We start from the raw sequence: 19374 nt of genomic DNA on the forward strand, positions 1-19374 counted from the left end.
TTAAACAAAGTGACATATTCTAAAACTAATCCTGCCATATCCATCAATGACTGCATGGCAGGGAATTTACCTGCTGTTTGCCAGGTAATAATGAGGCAATGACTTGGTGCTTACCTAAAAATCATGTAGCAAGCATTAATTCCAATATTACAAAAGCTGTTTGCTGTTCTCTTTTATCTTTTTTCCCCAAAGTATGGATGAGAACTAGAAGAGCATATCTGATGATGGTGATGATGATGATGATGATTTATCACCACAATGATTCCTCAAAATTTCAAATTTCATACTGGTACTTTTCAGCATATTCTTTCTCCATGGTCCACAAAGCAGAGTTTCTGCTTATTTTGACAATAATTAGTACAGCAGGCAAAAACATCGTCAGACTTCAAAAGCAAGTGTCACAAAACAGAGTGATTGAAAGGATAACTAACCATACATTGGGATGATGAACATTTATTAGTTAGTAATTATCTTGGCTAAAACTGAAGCATGGACAGAAAAAATATAATATTTGCCTTGAAGACAATCTCATAAAGAGAATCTATGAGGAATCCAAGAGAATCATCCAGACATTCAGACCTGTGTCCCAAAAACCCCACACATTACTGAGATCACTGCATTGTGCTTGTTAACATGGTCTTAATTCCCACTAAACATCTTCTCCTTCAAATTCCTATGGGAACATTCCTTCTCACTCACAGTGTAGCTAAATCGCAGCAAGGCCAGTAGTACTGAATGAGACATCCATCCTCCATTGTATTTATTAGGTCAAGAGGCCTTAGGATCTAAGGCCAACTTAGATCCAGTTGCAAGAGACCTACAATGATCACTTAGTCCAACTGCCTGACCACTTCATGGCAGACAAAAAGTTAAAGCATCTTGTTAAGTGCATTGTTCAAATACCTGCTAAACACTGACAGGCTTGGGGCACCGGACACCTCTCTAGGAAGCCTGTTCCAGTGGTCCTCATAGGACAGGCCTTCCAGCCCCTTCCCTATGGGTAAAAGCGTGTTTGGGTTTGAACCTGATGAGACAAGACTATGTCTCTGAACTTGTACACACTTGAAGACTCCACTATTGTGTGCATGCTGGTGCAGGTGGCTGCTGCGCTGGTATGCCTATAATGTTAACAAGTGAGCACAGACCAACCGGCTATTGGTCTGAAGCTTGCTAGCTAGCTTAAAGTCCTTGAATCATTAAGCTGTACTCGTGGGATGCTGGTGAAGTGTGTGAGGAGTGAAGCAGCAGAAAACACAATGCGATAAGGTGTACATTTCTATCTGTAGTTCTTATGTTTATCTCTATGAAGTCATGTAGTGGAATTTTACTGGGGTAGCTGATAACGAGCTAGATGAGGGGTATAAAAACCCTGTACTTTCGCTCAATAAATGATTTTGTTTGCACCTCAAATGGAGTCCTTGCCCAATCGATCACCACAAATGGTGACACCGATTTAGAAGTGGCTTGGAGAGGTCTAATACCCACTGACAGGAGACAGCGGCCTGTGGTGACCCAGCTTAGCCGATAATAGCAGAAAAACAAAGGAGCTGCAAGTCGTGATGCCTTTTAATAAAGCCTCCAGGGAGCTGAGGTGAGCAGCTGGGAATTTTAGAAAAATAAGAAATAGAAAAAGGAAAAAAGAGAGAAAAAGTAAAACCAAAAATGGGTCAGCATATGACCAAAGAAAAATGGGTCAGCATCTTAGATGTTTTAATGTGTATATTGAAGTCAAGGGGGGTTATTTACGATGAGCATAAATTCCGTACACTGTTGGTTTGGCTGGGAAAAAATGAAACTGCATGCACGGCAGAAAACACTTTTGAAATAAGTACATGGGAAAAGAGAGGTGACACCTTGACAGAAGTGGCTACGCGCAGGGATACCGCTGCACAATCGTTCCTTACAACTTGGTGATTGCTTAAAGACATCCTCAAAATGTTAAAACAAGATAGGAAAACTGTCGCTGCCACTGTGGCGCTGTCAGGAGACTTTGAAAGGGTCTCAGGGCATGACCCAAGCCTAGGTCCCCTGAGGGAGGCCCATTCCTGCCTAATGCACCTATGTCGCCTTTAACAAAGTTTATTTTACCACCTTTCCGTCCTCCTGTTTCACCTGGGCTAGAGGAAGAGGAGCACCTTCCCCCCTCCTTTTTTGATCTTTCGCTGTTTGCTCATGATCCTCAGCAAACATGGGCAAAGGAGCAAGCACAATTAGAAGGAGAATCGGTGGACGTTTTCCCAGCCTTTCACCATCAGCAAAGTGATCCACAATATGAACCTGTCGTGTGGGCTTTTTTAAGAGATCTCAGAAAAAGTGCCGCTGAGAACAGTCTTTATGCACCATCCATGCAGACTCTTATAAAATCTGTGTTTGCAGAAGATTTAACTGCTTTTGACGTTATGAATGTTATCAGAAGTATTTTAGCATCTATGCAAATAGCAGTTTATGATACTAAGTGGTGCAAACTTTGTCAGAATGCTACTGTCACATACCTCCAACGCCCGCAGGTTCTGGCCCTCTCTCAATAATGTCTGCACTTCCTGCACCTGCAGACAACATCCCCTATTTAGAACCGAGTGCAGGACAATCAGTGATTACCGACAACCCCTTTGATCTGTGTCTGATAGACACCGAGAAGGAGTCTCATCTATTTCCACCCTGGACCAAGCCGTGGGTCCCCCCAGCCACAGCACCCAAAGCAGCTGCCGGCTCCATCACATGCATGAATACTTCACAGCGACTACAAGATCGTCCTTTGCCACAAAAATGCTGTAACAACTAAAGACTATTACTTGTTAAACAATCGATACAAACCTTATTTTATAATACATGTGCATATTTTAAGTGTTGTCTGTATTCGGTACTGTGTATAGTTTAAATATTCATAATATCGTGCTGTTATTATCAATGAGTCGTAACCAACACTGTATGGGTATATTAAGCTAGTTTTCAAAAGAGTGTGTGTGTGTTTAAAGTGTTTTAAACGTTTATAAGGCTTGCTAATTGGGTTTTGGTTATAGGGGTTTGAGCCTCTGCTTGTCTCGGTTAATGTTAAAGATGCAACTCTGGGATGTTTCAATCTCAAACGTCCACTAAGCCGGCAAGCAGGTAGATCTACCTTAGACCTTTGGAGTGAAAGGCTGCAGAAGGCAAAATATTAAAAATGCTTAGCAAAACAAAAGCAAACAAACGAACAAAAATATATATCTCTAGAAAAAAGAAAAAAGAAACCACAGAAAATAGAAAAAGGAAATGGAAAATAGAAAACAAACAAAAAAAAAAAAGGAAAAAACCCAGCTCTGTGGCTGTGTGTCCCGTTCCCCCCCCTTTTTGTTCTCTCCGTTTTTTTTTTTTTTTGAATGTGAAGTTTTTTCTTTCAGCTTTCTGGGTATTACCTCTCTCTCTAGGGCAATAACAATTTGTGAAGAATACTGCATTCCAGTGTACCTTATCAGATCAGCAACTGCTGGGTCCTAGTGCAAAAAAGCATAAATTTTAGTCAGACACTAATGAAGGCGTAGTTTAAGAGCCCAAAAGAACTACCCTCTGAGATTAAAAAACCACAAAGGAATAGAAAAGTTAATGCATTTGCAGCCTTGAAAATTGCCATACAGGTGAAAACAGACAAAAGAGGCCAAGAATTCGATGACGCCTGGACCGTTATCATAAATGTTGAGAAGACTGGGTCCAGCTCTGTTCAATGTCTTTATCAATGACCTGGATGAAGGCATCGAGTGCACCCTTAGCAAGTTTGCAGATGACACTAAGCTGGGAGGAAGTGTCGACCTGCTGGAGGGTAGGGAGGCTCTGCAAAGGGATCTGAACAGGCTGGACTGCTGGGCCGAGACCAATGGGATGAGGTTTAACAAGACCAAATGCCGGGTCCTGCACTTGGGGCACAACAACCCTATGCAGCGCTACAGACTGGGGGAAGAATGGCTGGAGAGCTGCACAGAAGAGAAGGACCTGGGGGTGCTGGTTGACAGCCGACTGAACATGAGCCAGCAGTGTGCCCAGGTGGCCAAGAAGGCCAATGGCATCTTGGCTTGTATCAGAAATGGGGTCACCAGCAGGTCCAGGGAGGTTATTCTCCCTCTGTACTCGGCACTGGTGAGACCGCATCTTGAGTACTGTGTTCAGTTCTGGGCCCCTCACCACAAGAAGGATGTTGAGGCTCTGGAGCGTGTCCAGAGAAGAGCAACAAAGCTGGTGAGGGGGCTGGAGAACAAGTCTTATGAGGAGCGGCTGAGAGAGCTGGGGTTGTTTAGCCTTGAGAAGAGGAGGCTGAGGGGAGACCTTATTACTCTCTACAACTACCTGAAAGGAGGTTGTGGAGAGGAGGGAGCTGGCCTCTTCTCCCAAGTGACAGGGGACAGGACTAGAGGGAATGGCCTGAAGCTCCGTCAGGGGAGGTTCAGGTTGGATATCAGAAAAAAATTCTTCACAGTAAGAGTCATTGGGTACTGGAACAGGCTGCCCAGGGAGATGGTCGAGTCGCCTTCCCTGGAGGTGTTTAAGGAACGGGTGGATGAAGTACTTAGGGACATGGTTTAGGGAGTGTTAGGAACGGTTGGACTCGATGATCCAGTGGGTCCTTTCCAACCTTGTGATTCTGTGATTCTGTGACTATCACTTTACAAATCAAATATTGGGGGTAAACCGATAACATCAAAGAACCAAGGAAACCAGCAGCCCAGCACGAAGCGAAGACGTGTGACAACAGTAAATGCTCCCACTCAGATCTTCTCCACAGCCTCCTCAATCGCAATAAGGGATTAATGCATTCATAAGGTATCACTCCAAGCTTTCGGTCCTATCGGTGAAGGTTTAAGTGCTTGATTAGTGGGTCGTTCAAGTACTATTTTACTTTTTGTATGGCCAGGTGTTATTAATTCTGATTTTACTGGACAAATACACGTTATGGTTTATGATATTTTCCCACCTGTGTATATCACCCAAGACAGTTGTATTGCTCAATTAATACAATTTCAAAGATTGTATTAGAGAAAATTGGCTTTCAAGTTGCACCTGAAAAAATTCAAACTTGTCCACCATGGAAATATCTGGTAGATGACACTATTGAACCTCAGCAAATCAAATTGTAGACAGTAGTTCAAACGATTTGCAAAAAATCCTAGGAACAATCAGTTGGGTTAGGCCTTATTTGGATATCACTAATGCAGAACTGAGTCCATTATTTGATCTTCTTAAGGGTGACATGGCTTTAACAGCACCTCCTGTCCTTACAAGTGAAGCACAAGCAGCTTTGGGCAAAGTTGAAATAGCAATTGCTCAGAGAAAAGCCTATAGACGACTTGATGGTCACTTAATATGTTTGTAAAGCATCCAATATGTTTGCTTGCTTTTGTCACTCCTTGTCAGGCATTTGGTCTCATAGCACAACGGGTAACTGTGCTTTCAGATCCTCTAGTAATAATAGAGTGGATTTTTTTATCATATCACCGTAAGAAAACCATATCTACTCAGATTCAAATGATTGCAGATGTCATTACAAAAGGCAGGAAAAGAATAGTACAAATAACTGGAAATGAACCATCTCACATTGTTATCCCTATTACAGCAGAATATTTAGATTGGTGTTTAACTAACAGTCTTTCATTACAGATTTGCCTTGAAGGATTTTCGGAGAAATTAGAGTTCATCTTCCATCACATAGGCTTTTACAACTTTGTAAAGATTTAATCATTGTCTCTTTTCCTTTGTGTCACCCTATTCCTGTTTCAGGGAACTACAGTGTTCACAGATGGACCAGGAAATACAGGAAAGGCAGTGCTCGCATGGCATGATGGCATGCAATGGCAAGATCAGATTTTTCATTCTGCATGTTCACCATAAATTGTCAAATTACTTGGTGTAGTTCAAGTTTTTACAATCACCATACTTGCCCCAGCTTTGTTGCCCTCCTATGGACTCATTCCATGACCTTAAAATCCTTTCTTAATTGTGAGGCTCTGCGCTGCTTTTGGCTGGGATAGAGTTAATTTTCTTCACAGTAGCTAGTATGGAGCTATGTCTTGGATTCATGATGAAAACAGCGTTGATGATAACTCAGGGATATTTCAGTTATTGCTGAGCAGTGCTTTCACAGAGTCAAGGACTTTTTTGTTTCTCACCCCACCAGTGAGTAGGTTGGAGGTACACAAGAAGCTGGGAGGTGAAGCAGCCAGGACACCTGGCCCCACCTGACTAAAGGGATATTTCACACCATATCATGTTGTGCTCAGCATACAAAGCTGATAGAAAAAGAAGGGTGGGGACGCTTGGAGTTACGGTGTTTGTCTTCTAAGTAACTGTTAAATATGATGGAGTCCTGCTTTCCTGGAGATGGCTGAACTGCTTGCCAATGGGAAGTAGTGAATGAATGCCTTGTTTTGCTTTGCTTGCATGCAAGGCTTTTGCTTTTCCTGTTAAGCTATCTTTATCTCAATCAACGAGTTTTCTCACCTTTACCCTTCTGATTCTCTCCCCCGTTCTACTGGAATGGGCAGTTATCAAGAGTCTGTGTGGTGCTTTGTTGCCAGCTGGTGTTAAATTATGACAGTCCCAGAACTGCACAGAGTACTCAAGGTGAGGACCCTTACCAATGCTGAATACAGCAGAATAATCACCTGTTTTGACCAGCAGGTTATGCCATTTTTTATGGCCCCATGATATAGCTTGCCCTTTAGCTGCCAGGGCATGCTACTGACTCATATTTAGCATACTTGACAAGCAGCAGATCAGGTTGCGTCATAGGGCTTTTCCTGGCAGATTACATCTGGCATTTTCAGCCGATAAATGCTGCTAAGAGCTACGATATTTTCTCTAAAAATGACTCATATATCCACATAGCTGCCACTTCCTGCTCTGTGAGAGTATTAGTTGTGTGGGAATTGCAAACCTGGAAAGCCTAGGGCTTGTCTTGTTTAGAGGAACGTATTCTAGCTGCTGCCTTTGCATATTAAGCACTCTTCACCCTTCCCAAAACAGGCTGGACCAATCCCACTTTATGAATCCCCATCAGCAATTAGAACTCACCTAAAGAGGGGAAGAACATGACTCTGAGCTGCATAAACCCCACATCCCTCAGGACACAGCAAGTCAGCTTGGTTCTGTTTTAAAAGAGCTGCAAAAGCGTGACAGAGCCCTGAAGTGTGGCAGGACACTGTTTCAGCAGTGTTGAGTACATTTCTCTATGAATCAGGGGCAAATGTATCATGCTTTCAGACATTTGCTTTGGAAAGCACTGCCTTCTGCACTCCGCAGGGCAGCTCCCTACAACGTGTTGTAGTTCCACCCTGAGAGCTTTACTCAGCTTCCTAGGGCTGACTAAGAACTCCTTCTGAACCTTTTTTTCTCCTTTCCATTTCATGTAACAAAGCTTGTCTTTTCAAAATAGGGGAGGAGGGCGGGGTGTCAGATTTGGAAACTCAAACCATTACTAATGCCAGAAATACTTAGCAACAAAGGCAATCACATCAAGGCTACAACCTTAGATTTAACAAGCTATTATTAAAAGTTCAATCAGAAGCAGGCTCCCTCCACGACGAGTTTCTGTGTGACAGAAAAGGAAAGAACTTCCTCTTGAAAGTTAAAGACGGAAGGAAGGTGCGAGTTGTCATTAGACCAAAGTATCACTTTAAAAACAGCAGGAAGAGAAAGAAAGGAGAAGGGGGAGAAAGGATGCCAGAAAATCTCATTTATGCTGACTTGAACTTGACTGAATCAACCAAGCCCAGACTGCAGGTCACTGACATCCAAGGTAGGTTACTCATTCTGCACTGAGCTTTCTTTGTATTCTTCAAGCTCCCTCCAACATATTTTGAAAGACTGCCACGGAGGTCCAAAACTCCAACAAGGATGAAGGAAATGTGAGGGTCAGTGCTGTGAAAAAAACGCAAATGAATTGTCCATGTAGGTTTTTTTACCAATAAAGGGGGATTGTTATGAGATCTACTTTTCATTTAAGGTGCAAGTGTGAGCAAGTTTCATCAGAGATATTGAGTGGTTTCTACCAGTTTAGGAGATTATTTCACAGCTAAACAACAACTGACCCTAAAACAGGCCTGTTATCGCACAACAGACTGATCCCTGCACCAAACTCATCCGGAGATTGAGTGCTTATTGTTTCTGTTGTTTGAAGCAAGCTTGTGTGTAGCTTGTTTCTGCTTGCTGATTGTAGTTGGCATCACTTTGGGTTTTCTCCTCCTGCCTTTGTCAGCACAAACTACTTCTTTACTAAATAAAGTATAAAATGTTTCATGGACAGATGTAGTTTGATTTAATAAAAATGATTTTGCACAAGTCTGAATTAAATTTATCTTTCTTTAATGTACTAAACTAAATTTAATTTGCATAATCTTTTACACTGGCTTTGCTACATCTGCATAAAATTGCATCCTAAAATAACAGACTTCATATACTTTGTACTTCCTTTTCTTTTTTCTTAACTTTCTTTCTTAACTTTACTATCTCTTTGACAGAAATAGTAGTTTCCATTTCTTGCTAGCCTGCGTTTGTCTTTTGTGAATGTGAAATCCATTAGCTTTTACTTTCAGATGGCTGCAGTTTCTAATGCCCCAAGAAACAATGTTTCTACCACCTCTTTCTATAGATTACTTCATGGATAAATTGACAGGCACTCACAATAAATGCCACATGATTAAATGTTCCATTTTCCTTGTAATCTAATCCAAGTCAATTGCTTACAGTTTTCATTCAGTCTTAATAGCATTTTCATGTTTCTCTGTTTGTGCCTTTCTGGAAAACCACTATCAACTCTTTCCTTCCATGTGTTCACTTAATTTATGCATAATATTTCTCAGTGATTACGAATATCTTACAGAAAAGAGCTCAAACACTGGCATCTGGGATCTTTTCTTTTTTCCTTCAGTTTGCTGTTTTCTCTTTGATAGTGCATTCCCTGGTTCAAATGTAGTGTTCACAAAGGAATGAAATTAATTCCATAAGCCAGAAGAATGCACTTAGGCTCACAGAAGACACTAATTCTGTACGTTGATGAAAATAAAGGGGCTCAGTGCTGTTTACCAGGATGACTTTTAATGTTTTTAAACTTTCAGAATCTTAAAAAAATGTTTAACTGTTCAAAAAATTGCAACATTGTAGCTCTTACTTTCTCCCACCATTTTTATTTGTCCACATCCTGCCTTCCTTCCCCATGTGCTTTCTTCCATACTTGTTTGTATTTATTGTCTTCAGATGTTGGAATAGTTTTCACTTTTCTCACTATCTCATCATTGGCCAGTAAAACCTTCAAATTTAGCAGTTTTCAGGTTTGATTTGAAGTTGTGAATGTCATTCACATGCACGTGTCAATTCACAACTGCATGTCAATTCACATGGAGATATGAATTGAATAAGACAATCAGTCAACCTTAGACATTTTTCTTCACTTCTGTTTAGGTTTAAAATGCAAGTGCATGTGCTTATGTCTCCTCTGTTACTGTCTGCACTGATCTGTTTCTGCCTACCGTAAGTTCTCTAAGGTGTGGATGACATGGACAAAAATATTTGGGCATGGTTAAACCCAGTCACATAATTTGCTGTCATGTGTTTAGCATTTTTCATGATTTCAATCAAATTTAAGTTGTTTCTCAATTTTCTCTGTTCTCTCTCATTTTTGCCTGGTTGTAGGTTCTATGTATGCAGAAGTGAAAGTGCAGTCCCTGGATACAAATGCTGCAGCTAACTACACGTCATCCAGTGAGTTTTTAGCTGTTTGCTAAATTGATACAAATTTAAACAATGACAGGAGAGGAGGCCACACCTTATTTTCCACACCTCAGTGATATAAAATCATATGAGAGACAGGAAGATGCCGTTGCCTGCTTTACATAGCCAGGGCAGGGGACTGTTGATGTGTTGCATTATATGCAACTAAGTACTTGTTGGCTTCACTGCTATAGGAACACAAGGATATTTTGGGCCAGACCCAGAAATCACATATCTCAGTCTCCAGCCTCCAACAGCAGGCATAAGTAAACAACTAGAGATGAATAAGAAGAGGGTAGGCATATATGGTACCTTCATGTAATACCTTCATACGCATGCATCTGTTCAGGGACTTCCTGAGACAGATGGGATTCTATTTACGTACCCTCAGTGGATGGATTTCTCTTCTAAATTTGCTCAGTTTCCCCTTAGTTCTATACACAGTCCTGATTTCTGTAACATCCTTTGATGAGGGGATCCACAGTTCTTTTTAACATCACAAGAACTAGTTGCAATTTTAACTCAGAATTGGCTTCCTATTAATTTCAGTTGATACTTCCTGAGAAAGACAGTAAGCAGGCAAACCTTGTCTGAGGTCTCCATGACACTCAGAATTTTATATCACTCTGACGTAGCTTCTTCTTAATAATCTCTTTTTCATACTGCAGAACCCTAATCTACTTCACTGTTTATTGCTTCCTTTCCCTGAACCTTTTCCTATACACTTTCTGAAAGAGGGGAAGTAGAACTGCATGCACCATTGAGCATAGAGGTGAATTATGGATTTATAAAATCATACTGCAGGCAAAATATCTCTGATTTTTGATTGTTTTCTTTCTGAATAAACTAATGAGTGAGGTTGTAGATTCTTCGTCCTAGGAGATATTCAAAACCTCACTGTGCATGGTCCTGGACTACCTGCTCTAGCTGACACCACTTGAGCAGGGAAGCTGGACCAGGTGATCTAAAAAGGTCACTTCCATCCTAAATGATTCTGTGATTGTGTGGTCAGAACAGCAGACCTGAAATTCACAGATCTCCTCTAGAAATCACTTATTTTTTTATTTTTAATTCACATTACATCTGTTACTTTCTAGCTCCTGAGTGAAAAGATTGCTTTAAGAGTGGGATTACAAAACTGCATTAATAATTCAGCTATCTCATAGTTAATGTCTCTTGGAATTTGTCAGTATATCCATTTTTTTATTTCAGCCATAAGTCTTCCAGTTCATGTGGCTCCTCACAAGGGACTTGCCTGAAATGGAAGATCTACCCAATTCTTACAGAATCAACCCTGATATGAGGGATTAATGAAGCTTTTCCAGTCTGACCTTATCTTCCGAGTGCTTCCTGCATAGGCTACTGTCCATGGGCCTACAGATCTCCAGAAAGTACCTTCTCTTGATGTGTTTGAAGACACAATGTGTTTGAAACGTGTTTAAAAACATGTGGTAGAAGTCTTTTCCTTCTCAAGTTCTTCTCTATCTAATTATTTTTTCTTATACGTAGTCTTTGATCTTCCAGGGTTTGTGATACTTTCTATTTTAGTCAATTAATGTCTACAGCCATGGAAACTTAACAATCTGCTTTTAATATCTGTGTCAACTTCTTTTTGCATATTTCCAGATCATTCTTAGTAGATGCCTTGTATTGGCCATGTATTGGCCATGTGTTGGCAGGATTCCATTCTCTCTTAGCAATCCTTTTTAGTTTTAATAAGCATCGTCTCTTTCCATTAGTACCCCTCTTTTACCTACTATCTCTCTCTTTTTCCTTATGTAGTCTAGTACTATTTCTTTTAACCATTTCCTCATACACATAACACATTGGGATGCAGTTCCCAATTCAGTTACCTAACTACATCCAAAGCCATCTGGGAAGCAACAGGACATTAAATCTAGCTTCAGTACTCAAATCTGGAAGGTCACAGATTCTTGGAGGTCCTGTGTAACATTTTACAGATCTGTGCAGTTATCTGAGATTATATCAGATGGCAGAAGCCATACATTTTCAGGTATCTGACATGTGAGTATTTTAGTCTAGGCTGGGACATTCCAGGTCTTCCCATCTTATTTTTCAGACTTTTAGTATACGTATAGAAGCAGATGCACCATGGCTGTTGTTTGTTTCTTAACATTTTACCTAAATGACAATCAGTTTTGCATTTTTCTGCTTGACAGTTTCTATACTCTAACCTTTCCTCTTCCTGAGGACTGGTTTTGAAGTCACATATAATGATAATACCACCTTAAATTGCTCTTTAGCCAGTGTCAGCTTTCCAGTCCCTTTATAAGGCATTTTTAAGAGTTATTTTAAATCTTTAAGAGCCACTTACATCCTTCAACCCCTGCTAACTTGCACTGATTAATTCAAAAACTTACTTAAAACCTTTTAGGTATCATGTCCAGTAGCTTGACTCCCTTACAGTTAAGATGAAATCTGTTCCTCCAGAGTGTTTGGTCACTCTGCAAATTCCTGAAGAATAAGAAATCTGGATCCATACCCCATCTTATTAGTGAGGTGCTAAAATGCTGCCTTTTCATTTCTCCCTCCAGTCCTGCATCAGGTTCTGGGACCATTTCTGGAATTGCTGACTTCAGATTTCTTGTCACCAACTTCCTTCCTTTGCCACTAAAACTTCTCTCCACCCTTCCCAGTCTTGTTGGTAACTACATGGACCAGCGTATCAGTAGTTTGCGCTTGTCGAATAGATTTGTTGATTAGTGCAATCAGCATGTTTTCAGAGTGCAACCATTTCCTGACCAAAACTCTTCAAGTAGATAACCTGACAGCACAAAGTTCTTCTTGAGTGCTGCCTTCTTCCAAAGGGTGGTTTAAAATCAATCTAATTTAATACTATTCTAGGTATGACAGCTTCTTAACATTTCAGTAGTTCAAATAGCAATGCACAAGTAGGTGTGAAAGTTAGGTTACCAATAGACCAAATATTGACTGCAGTTGGGAATAAGATTCAGGACGGCTTCCTGATTTGTCTAAAACTATTTACTCACGGAGCAGGGTTACCAGCAACAAAACCTTCAATTTGGTTTTCAGATCCTAGTTGTCAGAGTTATTATAAACTTCAAAGACACTAGAAGGGGTAAGTAAATACTCTAGCAGATATGTGAAGCAGGAAGAAATGAAAAGCTCTCCTTTTCAATTCAATGTCTGATGAGTTCAGTCAGTCACTGAACATAGTATTTGTCCTCTCTTGTACCTGCTTGTGCTCTCTAGCACCCAGGGTCCACTGAGTTGGCAGACTAATAAATATCATAAGGATTCCCTTGAAGTAAAGCCTTAGCAAAAGTCCATAAACAGCAGCAAAAAGAGAAAGAGGAGACAGCTCAAGTCCTCTGAAAAATCTGCTTTGTTGAGAAGTATAACATGGCAGGACCTTTATCTTGTAGAATGATCGGGTTTTGCTGTCACAGTATTTTGAGAGGGCAGATAAGGATCTCAGTGAGCACTTAGCTCTAGTATGAAGTGCAGCAGAATTTAACCAAGTATTCTAGAAAATGGCAGAAGGGTTCAGGTTAAATGTCTCTGAGGGAAAAAAAGTGTGGCATATCTATCATAAGAAGAACAAACATCTGAAAGAAGAAAATTAAAGGGCTTTCTTTAACTTGACAGGGTTGTATCTGTGTGAGCCTGAAAAGGGAATCTTCAACCAAAGATGAAGAGTTCCTTTTCCAGTTGTTCTCCTAATCTTCACTTTTTCTCTCTATCTGTAGGTAAACGCTGTTGTTCCAGAACACGTGTCTATGTATTGGCTGCTGTGATAATCCTCCTACTGGTCTTAGGAGTGTGTCTGATAGTCAAGTGTAAGTCCTGCAAAAAATGTAGTAACTGCTATTAATTTTTGACTTTCATCTCCTCCACTGACTGACATGTAAGTCGTGACATCCAAACCCCATAGCAACAGAAGGCTATTCTGAAGGCACAGGACAGTAGTTTTTAGCTTACCATGGCTATACGAGGAAATCCATAAAAGAGTCAAGTGGCTTGAAAATTTCAAAAGGAAAAAAGGCAAAATCCAACTAAAAACTGACAGTGTTCAAACAACAAATTATTTATTATACAAATGTTTTGAAGAAACAAGTCAAGATTAGATAATGCCTATTAGTATTACGATCTCTATTCGTGAAGAATATTTCATGGCAATGATCTTGTATCCTGTCATCTGATCTCCGTAACACCAAAAATCTTTTAATAAATATGAATAAAAGCTCATTTGAAAGAAGTAGCCAAGTCACAACTTAAAGGAATTTGTTTACACCTTACTCAAATAAAAGCCTAGTACTAGATCTCTCCTTATATGTATCACTGAGTTCATAACAATCTTTGAACTACATGAAAAGAGACACCTCTTTTTTAGAAAGAAATCATTCTTATCTCCATTAGAAAAAAAATTGATAAAGCCATGTGATACTTTCCTTTGAATATTTTCAAGGAATCATTTTTAAATGTGAGATGTGGCTGCTTATGTCTCTTCATTCATCAGGCACTCGAACAGGCTGCCCAGGGAGGTGATCGAGTTGCCTTCCCTAGAGGTGTTTAAGGAACGGGTGGATGAAGTTCTTAGGGACATGGTGTAAGGGAGTGTTAGGAATGGTTGGACTTGATGATCCAGTGAGTCCTTTCCAACCTGGTGATTCTATGATTCTTCGATAGCTGAGCAATTTTAAGGGATTTTCACAATCAATCATAGTCAAGTCCCAGAGTTTGCCACCTACTCAGAGTTGCACATGAAGAAACTCTTTGTGAAGACATGTCAAAACCTTTGATCCATGGAACTTAAAAAGCAGGATTGGGGGAGGTAATTGTTTTTTTCTTTTTCAAGGCAAAGAGTTAAGGACCAATGCTGACAGTACTCTAACCTTTATAAAATGTAAAATATCACAGGAAGGGCAAAATTCAAAAAATACCCAAAACAATGCAACATAACAAGGGGAAATTACCAGCATTTAATAGACCTTCAAATCGGGAGTTGAATGAAGAGTTCATTAGACTTTGATTCAGGTCTGGCTGCAGTTACAGTTACTTGGTTAGGTTCAGTACTGCCTCGGTGAACCAAAGAAATACTCCCCAAAAAACTGAGAAACTAACTCAAATTAGTTTTAATTTCAATAATATACAGTTTTCAATGATAGTCCAAATGAAAACTGTTGCCATTTTGGCAAACTGTCAAAGACAGTTTTTATTGCTGTAGTTACACATATACTATACACCACATTTACTGCTACTCTGAAAAAGTGAAGAGCATTTTCATAAGTTTTTAAGCCTTTGGAAAGCTGCTCCATAGTACGGTACTACAGTTTTGGGTTTTTTTCCAGTGGAGGAGCAAAAAGGTGAGGAGTAGGAATTCTGTGAGGAGTTATGGCAGGTGTCAAAGAGGTCCAGAAGAACCTGGCAGTGTATGGCAAAATGGTCAGCCATTCAAAGCAGAAATTGTATTATTTCCAGACTATCCAATTGCAAGCAGCCCACCTGAATCAAAAGTATTCTCCAGCACCTATGAAGTAGGTAATCCTCTGTCATTCCAAAGGTAGCTTCCAGAAGCCATCATGTTGCCTTTCAAAGGCAGAGGTGGAGTGGTAAGGTATGTGCCTGGATTTTGTTCAGAAGAAAAACACACAAACAATCTGACATCTCAGGAATAAACAGCTTTATCCTGTACGCTCGTAGGATGAGGTCTCAAGCCCAGAGATGTTTCACGTGTTCATTTTTTTTTTAGAAGTAGAGCTGGGCCAGCACTACGTTGCTGTTTCAGAGAGAAGAACGGATTGCTCTCCCAGGCCAGTGCAGAGGAGCCCATGGCTAGGTGAATGGACACGAAAGTAACAATCCCTTTGGTATCGCAGCATTGTAGTGAGCATGATGAGTCAATATGCATGTACTGCTTTTCAAATTCCTGTTCTTTCTTAGCATTTTAACTAAGCGCAATTCCCTTTTGCTGTTTAGGAGCTGCCGCATAAGCAACAAAAATTTATCATGCAATTCCTGTCTCCCTGAATCTTCTCAACCTTTCCAGGTCCCATTCTCGGTTCCTCTCAGCACCCTGCTTGGTTATGGATAAATGTTTTCTTTCAGCGTGATCACCATTGCCATATTTTGCAACATACTTTTGGAAACTGGAGGCTTCTTTTTGCCCTGACCTTTTTACCTCCTGAGCAGAGACTTAAAAGACTAGATAATGTTATCTGTCACTCTACTTCTCTCACTCATTCCTAGTGACCTCCGGGCTGGTATTAGCCACAGAGACCAGCAGGGATCCCTTGTGGCCTGATGAAAATTATACCCAGGGCAACACAGGTACTTTTCTGGCTGTAACTTACAGTCTTATCTTTCTTTTGTAGTGGGGTCCTTTCATTAGTGTGAACATGGATTTTCTCTTACCTGTTCTTCCCTCCTGCAGGCTGCCCCCAAGACTGGGAAGAAAATAGGGGGAAATGCTACTTCTTTTCTCCAAAACAGAAAATAAATGACTGGAATGCCTCCCGTCAAGAATGCACTGACATGAATTCAGACTTGGTGATCATTGACAATGAGGAAGAACTAGTGAGATCCAAATGCCTGGGGCTGCTTCTAGGGTTGCTTGATCAGTATGCCAGTTCTGTCAGCCAGATCAGGCTGACAGTTGCATCTTCTCATGTGAGATGTCTTTGGGAGTCTACAATCTACTGCTAGCCATACACACCAACCACCTCTATTTGGTAGGAAATACCTTCACAGTAAAATACACCTTGGTGGTTGAAGTTTTGCATCTAGAATGTTCTCTCCCCAAACATACTTCCACGGGAAGAAGTAAGCTCTCCACCTAGGTGACTTATGTTTTTACAATCTGAGATTTAGCATGCAAACCAAGACCAAGCACATTGAACAAATGCTTATTTGTAAGAGCCATTGCTTTGATGAAAACTGAAAGGCTTTTCCATCACAATCAGAATAAAAAAGTGTCTCCAGGTATCAAGTCACACCTGGCTAACTACAATACATGGCTTTAATGGCATCACAGGTGTATTATTCTATTTAGTCTATTCCTAAGAAGCTAGGAAGAGAGATGAGATTAAAATAAAACAGAAAAAAATCAGCTTCTGGGGCTGTGGAAAGATGCATGCTGTACATTCTGTGTTGGCTATTTGACACTAAGCTTTCTGTGTACCTCTGGTGAAGCAAATGTAGTTTTAATGTATTGTCACTGTTTGTTTCCTTTCTAGCATTATCTTTATTCACAATCAAGACATAGTTACTACTTACTTGGTCTTGTGTACCATGAGACTGAGAAGAAGTGGAAGTGGATTAACAACATGGAACACAGCACAGACATGTAAGCTTATTTAGAACAAGTCACTGTGATGACTGTGATGCAACATCTGAAAATAGTGAAAAAAGAAAACCAAAAAAAAAAAACATGTAGCAACATGATTCTCTCAGGTTCAAGTGCTTCCCTGTGACATTTTAAAGGTAGCATGTAAATCACATGGGAACACAGGCATGTCACATCAGGACAGTAAGAGAGGACACAGCTGTAGTTCTGGTTGGGAAGGAGGAACCTGACTAGATGTAGTTCAGTGGAGAAAGAAAGGCTACACCAGGCAGAGATGAGAGAGAATGTGATGTAGCTCCACTGTATGGAAGCAGCCAAAGTAGCTTCTTCCAGAGACCTACTACTAGGGAACGTCTCTGGATGGGAAAGCATAGCCCATATGTTTTTGGTGAGGTCTGGGGAAGAAAATTAAGGAATGGGAGGGAGACTCCAAGGAGGCAACTTCTAATCCCACCGACAATAATATAACTTAGCATTAAGGCCACTCTCTCTTTCATGGAAGTGATACTGACTGCATTGCATCCAGCTAGGTCAGGACTGCAACTAAATCTGACTTTCTCTCCCTTATCAGGTTTGCGATAGGAGGAGATTTTACTGACTATTTCTGCGCTGTCATTGGATTTCACGAAGTAGAAACTGCACCTTGTAGTGGAGCCCTAACAACACAAAATATGTGTGAAAAAGCTGCAAATATTTCAGAAAGGCAGAAGGAAGAGCTAAAACCAAGAGGTCCAGGCAGGACTGTCATCCCCAGCCTCCTGTAGGAATGGCAGATGGGATTTGTCTCATTTCTCTTTAGCCGCCTAAATATCTAGTTAAAGGAAACCTTACAGGCTGCCTCTAGACACCTTGCCAAGCATAGCACATTCTTTCCCAAGGTGGGTGTCTGAGACTGGATGAATCCCCCTCTAGAGGAGCCTGCATCTTCACCCATTAGGAGTCTGGGGTACTTGGTCATACCAGATGCCTTACTTTCAGACAGTCACTGTAAGGTGATGTGGCTCCAACCTTGGTGATAGGTGTGATCACAAATAGATCCTATTTCTCATAAACATGTGCATATATACCCATACATCCACAGCCCTGCTTGTGCATAAGGAGACACTTCAAAACCTTGCCATTCACCAGTCTTCCCTGCAGCCACAAGTGAAGTTTAACACATATTTATATTTTGCATCCTGTAAAAAAGTGCAACCACGCTCATCACCATGTGCCATAGACATGACCGATGTGGCAAAGTCAAATATGTGTGTGTGTACAAAGTTCACTCTGTAAAAGACCATCTCTGTTAAAAAATCACGCTGGATACCAAACCCTCTGGGGTTAAAATGCACTGGAATAGGCTGCCCAGGAAGGTGGTTGAGTCACCTTCCCTGGAGGTGTTTAAGGGATGGGTGGATGAAGTGCTGAGGGGCATGGTTTAAGGGAGTGACAGGAATGTTTGGACTCGATGACCCAGTGGGTCCCTTCCAACCTAGTGATTCTTGATTCTATGATTCACCACAGCTCTGTGCATAAAATCACCACTAGTCCTGTGTAGGTCAAAGAAAGTTTGTCAGATTCAGATCTAGCTCCGCTGAGGAGATGCATAGGATGAAGAGCAGCAGAGACCACCAAATCTTGAAAAACAGAGTCACAATAATACCTTCAACTGGACAGAAAATACTCAAATAAAAGAACACATTTATCTGTAAAGAATCTGGTGAAAATTATGAGGATGACCTACAGAGAATGACAAAACAAAAGACTGTCCTGGTTTGCTTGAATAATAATCAAAGGAGAAAATCAGGCTTTTTTTTGCACAGAAGAATTGGTGTCAGCAGCAGAAAAAGGTGGTACCAGTAGATCAGAGATGTTACCAGCAAACAGTGAATATTACCAAAGCTCTTCCAATGTGCTTCAGCAGCTCTCGGATCCCAGAGGCTTTTATGATTCTGAAGATTATAAATCTTACCATGTCCTTTGAGGCAGAATCATTCCTACTAAAAATGGTGCCATTCATGACTCTTTCCTTCATCTGCAGGATGCTCTGTGAATTCCTTGATGAAGTGACAGTGCTGTGATGTTTCTCATAGGAAAAAAAAATAAAGTTTTTGCTTAATCAAAGAATTTCTACCAGAATGTTGTGGCCAGGGGTAGTGAAAATTGAGTAATACAGGAAAAACTCTCTCTTCCTGACTTGAAAGCACATTTTGATGTCCCTCAGACAAGCAAGACTTCTCACTGCCCTCATTCATCAAGACTCTTTCAGAACATATCTGTAGTTACCCCACTGACTTTTAATCACCAAAGAATGAAGAATACATAGCTGTAAC

At 40.7% G+C, this 19374-nt stretch overlaps 1 protein-coding gene across 3 annotated transcripts; it reads left to right on the forward strand.

The window, feature by feature from the left end:
* The first annotated feature begins 7505 nt into the window (after positions 1–7505).
* Positions 7506–19168, forward strand: LOC128850962 (C-type lectin domain family 5 member A-like). Of its 3 annotated transcripts, none has more exons than XM_054056605.1 (7): positions 7506–7762; positions 9655–9723; positions 13464–13553; positions 15964–16044; positions 16148–16263; positions 16950–17059; positions 17631–19168. In XM_054056605.1, the coding sequence occupies exons 1-7, from the start codon at positions 7684–7686 to the stop codon at positions 17821–17823; spliced, it is 738 nt and encodes a 245-aa protein (XP_053912580.1). In that variant the 5' UTR covers positions 7506–7683; the 3' UTR covers positions 17824–19168. The 3 variants fall into 3 exon arrangements, with proteins under 3 accessions (XP_053912580.1, XP_053912579.1, XP_053912581.1); XM_054056604.1 differs by having other exon boundaries at positions 7521–7762; positions 16148–16290; XM_054056606.1 differs by lacking the exons at positions 7506–7762; positions 9655–9723; positions 13464–13553 and adding an exon at positions 13602–15553 and having other exon boundaries at positions 16148–16290.
* Positions 19169–19374: the final 206 nt, after the last annotated feature.

Source organism: Cuculus canorus, chromosome 1 (genome assembly GCF_017976375.1).
Source record: "Cuculus canorus isolate bCucCan1 chromosome 1, bCucCan1.pri, whole genome shotgun sequence".
NCBI classification, from domain to species: domain Eukaryota; kingdom Metazoa; phylum Chordata; class Aves; order Cuculiformes; family Cuculidae; genus Cuculus; species Cuculus canorus.

Bases quoted from the DNA above. Each gene is read 5' to 3' on its own strand.
- LOC128850962 (XM_054056604.1), top strand. From the start codon at position 7,684: ATGCCAGAAAATCTCATTTATGCTGACTTGAACTTGACTGAATCAACC. The intron at 13,554-15,963 runs GTAAGTCCTGCA...ACTCATTCCTAG, and splicing joins AGTGTGTCTGATAGTCAAGT to TGACCTCCGGGCTGGTATTA. The intron at 17,060-17,630 runs GTAAGCTTATTT...CTCCCTTATCAG, and splicing joins ATGGAACACAGCACAGACAT to GTTTGCGATAGGAGGAGATT.